At 36.2% G+C, this 6,000-nt stretch overlaps 1 protein-coding gene across 2 annotated transcripts in view; it reads right to left on the bottom strand.

The window, feature by feature from the left end:
- Positions 1–1,925: 1,925 nt before the first annotated feature.
- The window catches only part of LOC146330908 (voltage-dependent calcium channel gamma-5 subunit), a 37,487-nt gene continuing 33,412 nt past the window's right edge, over positions 1,926–6,000 (bottom strand). For both annotated transcript variants that reach the window (XM_084714376.1, XM_084714375.1), the window contains 2 exons: positions 5,752–5,897; positions 1,926–3,634 (listed from right to left, as the gene is read on the bottom strand). In XM_084714376.1, coding sequence (XP_084570502.1) covers positions 3,371–3,634; positions 5,752–5,897 — 410 coding nt within the window. In that variant the 3' untranslated portion in view covers positions 1,926–3,370. The remainder of the gene's footprint in view (positions 3,635–5,751; positions 5,898–6,000) is intronic.

Genomic DNA, 6,000 nt, shown 5'->3' with positions numbered 1-6,000 from the left:
GACTGATGAATAACACCGCAGGCCAGAGGAAAACAGTTTGTTTTTTTAAGTTTTTAGTAGAACTGTCCCTTTAATGTCTTTTATTGTCTTATGTTCTTGATGGAGTAACAGGATTTTGTTACAGTGTTACAACACTGTAAAAAGTCACACAGCAATTTAGTGGACTCAGTTAATATTTTCTCATTGACTTAGCATAAATATTAAAGTTTCATTTTAAGTTCTTCTAACTTGAATCCTTTGGACTTGAAAACAATGAGTTGAATAAATGTTCTATACAGAGTTCAATCAACTCATTATAAAGTTTCTAAAGAAACCTGATCAGAAATTATTTGAAAGTTAAAATTATCTGCTTTTTAAGCATTCAAGAAGACATTTATGATAAACTTGTTTTGTGTCTCTAATATGCCTTAAGAAAGTCTTGGTTTCTTGTTTGTACAATAATGAAAACACTGTGAACCAGTGAACAGTCTCTACCCTCTTACAATTTAAATTTAAATTTAAATTCAATGCCGGAACAAAGAAGCTCCAACAGTAGCAGCTGCAGCGAGAAGTTCTTTGTGTGGAATAAAGAACTGGTGCTTTAAACTGAGAAAATGTAAAAGGAAATCCAATTTGTTTGTCAATGTGAATGAAGAGCTGTTGGTTCAACGTAATATCTTAAGCTTATTGAACATGTTTACATGTTTTCAAGTACAATTGAATTAAAATCAAGTTTATTTGACTAGAAATGTTCATTTGTTTGAATTATTCACATCACAGAATTACCTCAACTTGTCTTTTCAAATTCAAGATTTTAGGGCAGCCTGGGCACTAACTTTTTAAAGTTAAAACAAATAGTAATTATTATGCTAAATTATGTACACTGGCCATAAAATGTATTTTACTTGTAGAGATAGTGATGCCTAATATTAAATTTGTGCTATGAGACTGCAGTAAACAAACTTATTGTTTATCAAATCCCATTAAACTTTATTTCATTGAGTATACATATTCCATTGCACATTGAACATCATGAAAATGACTCTGATTGTAAAAAATACACAGATATTAACATTTCATGTCTGACAATGACACCATCTGAATACTTTACATGTATGTAAGTACACCATTATGCAAAAGCTCACATTCTCAATGTGATGCAGGAGGCAAAGCAACTGTCACATCTACTGCAGATAAATCTACCCAACAACAACCATATTTATTTTTTACATGTACTGCCGTCTATACAAAAAAATGAATCTATGTACACACAGATTTCATATTTACAGTGTAAATAAACAAAATGTAGCTGGTCTATACACCAAAACAGTGCTTAAGAGAGTGAACTAAGCTTAGCTTAGTACAGTTTGCTTACATGTACTGTGGAATATCATAATCCAGTGATGAAATGTTGCATGCCATTAATAATATGTGGAGTTCACACCATGCAACATTAAATACTGACAATAATAATATATCAAAGTAACATAAAATTATTGCACAAGACAAAATGTTTTTCCGTAATATGTTTACTCACACTTAATGCTGCATGAAATGTATATATTCAATACTTAACCTTAAGCCACTTAACCTGGGTACAGCTTCTCCCTTGGCACACTGAGGACTGCAGTTTATTTGTCAAACATCTAAGAGTATTATGTCATCATTAGGGGGTAAATTAGAAAAATATGTATCTAGAATTTGGGTTTATAGATCTCTATAGGAGAGGTATTTCTTTATATGCAAAAAAAAAAAAAAAAATCTCATTTAGCAGAAATCCCTTTAGCAAATCTTACATTCACAATGGCTCCATACCAAAATAGTCTTTCAACCATCTGACTAATTCACATTCTCCATTAGAAACTACACATCTTATTCCCTTTTGGCCTTCTCTTCTTAAAATGTTTTATTTATTTATGTTTGTCTTTAAATGTTTGACAACCACTGTATACAGGAATCATAGGTTCTCTGAGAATATAAAAGGTTTATTTACATCTGTATTGACTGAAACACTGATGTAAAGCTGTCCTGTATTGTTATTAATATTATGAGAGCAAACAAAGCATTTTTTGTCCGATTCATTTACAAGAATATACAATAATACACTCAAAGTTTATATCACCATTAATATATAGAATGCATCTCATATGTCTGGACTAGCAGCTTATAATACAAACCTTTCCTTTGGTGTGAATACTTAAACTGCTGAAAGAAAACAAATGAAGCTGGAGGGCTTGACAAGAAAGAAGAAGCCTTCTATAAAAGTTTAGGAAACACCCGTGGCTACAGAATAATTATCGGCTTCTCTGCAAAAGATTTCTGTCTGTTAACTGAAAGTCAGTGTGACTTACTAATTGTTTAAAAGTCACATTTGATAGAGTAATACTGAAAAGGTGACATAAGAGGTGAAGGTCAAATTCCATCTGTCACAAACCCTCTCCCAGCCTGTTCTGAGTCAAACACTTTGATCATAAAATGTCAATAAAATGATCTACTTGAATTTCACATTCATCATGTGTTTCATGAGCTCTGTGCTTGAACATGAGAAAGTTCAAGCTGAGTTCTTGCACGTGACTTCAAATAATCAAGTTGTGATGTGCATGAGAACACCTACAGGATAATACAACAAAAAGCCGTTTTGTGCACAGGAGAAGTGACAACAGAGGATGTGAGTGAAACGTGCTTGTTCACACTGCCACAGCAAATCTAAAGTCTGCACAATTTGAGCAATAATCGTATGATCAAATTGATTTGATTGATTTATTATTTTAAGCTAGTTTCCTCTACATCTCAGTGATTTTGCTGATTAGTTTCCGCTCTCTGGCTGAAAGCACACATTCTCGTGTTGCTGAAAACATCTATTGCATAAAGTTGCCCACCCAGTTCTTGTCCCTATTATACTCTCCATGTCTGCTGATGTGCAGCGTGTTATCCTGTCAAAAAGCTATCAGGGTTGTGGCAGTACTACAGGCAAATAGTGAACTAGCTCACAGAAGGTTGAAGCTACTGAAGCTGCTCCTCTCAGATGACCTCACCCTCAGTCAGATCAGCAGATTTTTAGTCACCTATCACTAAAAGATAGAGAAAAAGCAAAGACAAGTACAACTTTCCTCTCTCATCTTCTAACAGCTGTCCCTGAAATAAGGCAGGTCAGCTGAGAATAAAGTGAACTGGCTAACCTTCAACTTAAGATTTGCTCCCCACAGAACCAAAAGGTGTAAATAAAAAAATCGGCAGTAGGGAGGGCGGAGAGAATCAGGTTATAGTCAGGACACTTGAAGAAGGAAGTGATTCAAGCTGGATAACATCAAATTATTGGACAATTTTATGCCAAAATCCAGTCAGATCAAAATGACCGCTATGGTGCTAACGCAACCACTCATCCTCTGCCTCAGCAAGGCGAGGAGGACATTTGTTCATACTCTGGACACTTGAGGAGAGCAGGGTAGTTGGAGGAGTTCATCTGCAGGGAGGCTTCAGAGGAGATGGAGGAGGGGCTGCGACCGCGTCCGGCCCAGGCGTCTGGATGGAGGAACTGGCCAGAGTAGTCTGAGCAGTTGCTGAGTCGAGGCCGGTAGAAGCCCTGGTGGGGCCGGTACATTTCCTCTGCTGTGTAGCGCTTCATGAACAGGTACACTGACATGACGCCTGCCGTCTAGGGGAGACATAAAGTTTACTTTTGTTTAGTCCTAATACTGTGTTCTTATTTCTTTTTTCTGTATAGTTCAAATTTACCTGCTTTTAATTATCTATTAGATTCTGCAGCATTTTGAAGGTGTTGTTAATGAAAACATCTTAAACGGAAAGCAAAGCCAAATGAAAACTAGGCATACAGTTTTCATGGTGACCATTATGAGCTGGTGTCCTTCATTGTTAAAGGCAATTATTTTCAAAAATAAAAGTTCATACAGAAAAAGCACACGCATGCATGCATGAACTCATTGGACTAAGCCATGATTCAAGTGTTCACTTTAGGGGGTTGATTTTTGCTGATGGTTACAGGGCAAAAATTATTAATCATCAAATATAATAAGGGCACATTTCCCGTTCAGTTGACAGTAATCTGCAATTATATATTTTGTGCAGTTCATGAAATAATTCACTTTGAAGGAGTAATTTAGGTTTTTTGAAGTGGGGTTGTATGAGGTACTCATCCATAGTCAGTGTATTACCTACAGTAGATAGTCGGCCCACAGTTTGGCCAGGCACCAGAGTGCAGAAACTCAGTAATGTGCTGTTTAACTTTACGTCAGGTTATATGCGGTTTGCATGACCCCAGTTTGGAGTAGCAAACAGGACTATGGATATGGAAGCTCTAAATACTGCACTGCTGTGGTGGGTCAGCAGCAAATACTTCAAAAGCACTTAAAAAAGATCCACCTAAAAATTTTTGTGGTACTTTACTCTCTCTGTAATGACAGAAATGTCATTTAAATTTAAAAAAAAGACAGCTTTAGATGTAGATGTAGATTTTGTGTTTAGTTAGGCATGTTGCCCATGCCAGCTTTGCGTGTCACATTACAAACACTGCAGTGAGTGTTGTCTGTGTAGAGTTTTGAAAAGTCACTCACTCACTCTGCTTAGACTTTAACAAGCTGCTGTTACTTGCTGTAGTGTCACTCTCTCCTCCTCTTCTTCTCTATACTCTCTATTGCTCTCACCCAGATGTGCTCCCAGGTATCTAAATTTGGCGGTGATTGATTTAACATAAATTGGTACATGGTAGCATTGATGTAATTCTGTCGGTACCAACCCTAACCATCATAAGCCTTCTCCAACATACTGCTTTATACGCTAAATATCGCTCTTTCCAAAGCCACCAGACTCCTCACAGAGCACAGGAGTTGCTGGTTTGCTGCTGCCTCAATCTGTTAGTTAGTTTATGTTATCATGTGACTTTGGTGAATCTGAACTAACACTTTAAAACATGACATCACACAATAACACACACACAAAAACCTAATCGATTGAGGCGGCAGTAGAACATCAAGTCCTGTTTTCTGCAAGGTAAAATGTTTTTGCCAGTGGAGTCTGGTGAGTACCTCGTATAACCCCACTTCAAACAATCCAAACTATCCCTTCAAAGTGAATTATTTCATGAATTGCACAAAATATATAATTGCAGATTGCTGTCAAACGAACAAGAAATGTGCCCTTATTATATTTGATGATTAGAAATTAGCAAAAATCAACCCCCTAAAGTGAATAATTGAATCATGGCTTAGTCAAACGTCCATGCAAGTGTGCTGTATCTGTATGATGTTTTTCTTTTTTTTTTTTTTGTCGGTTTTTATTATTGTTCTTTAAATGAGATCATTGTCAACTTAAGTTCACACAGGGCAGAACCTTCCAGAAAAAGGATTTCCTGTCATTGTGACAGCTGATTATTGTGAATGACTAACAGCATCAAAAGCAACTTGCAGATCTTCACTGCTTGGTTGAAAGGCAGGATCAATTATCCACAAAAGAAACTGATTCAACATATGAATCATAGCTTATTATCCCTAAATTATAATGTGTCATGATGATTATTCCCACAGCACAATATCCTACAGCTGTTCAAATCCGAAGGAACAGATTTAGCAAAATGAAGATGCTAAAAGATCCAAACACCAAAAGTTTAATGCATTTATATCCTGGTGTTTTTGTAAAAAAAAAAAAAGGATTATATCTGTCACACAAAGAAGACTGATTTTAGGATGAGAGAGAACATTAAGTAGGTAAGAAAGAATGTTTGGAGGAGTAGTTTTGATGCATGCTTGTGAAAGTTACCTCAGTAAGCAGGAAGGAGATGGCAGCGAAGGCAAATGACCAGCCATACTTGTAGCTGAAGTAGGCCTCATTAGTTTTGGTTCTGTTCAACATTTCATCATTAATGTTGGAGATGTACAACACCAGACCAACTACCAGAGAAAGACCTGTGGGAGGTAGACAAAGACAATTTAAGATAGATAGAAAGAAAGTAAAGTAAAACTCAAATGACTATGACGTCAGTTTAAAAAAATATTTACTGACAGTATA

The sequence above is a fragment of the Lutjanus erythropterus genome, chromosome 3, assembly GCF_056507025.1.
Source record: "Lutjanus erythropterus isolate fLutEry1 chromosome 3, fLutEry1.hap2, whole genome shotgun sequence".
In the NCBI taxonomy this organism is placed as follows: Eukaryota; Metazoa; Chordata; class Actinopteri; order Lutjaniformes; family Lutjanidae; genus Lutjanus; species Lutjanus erythropterus.
Note: the sequence above shows the minus strand (reverse complement) of the source record. Positions and strands in the feature narration are given on the sequence as shown.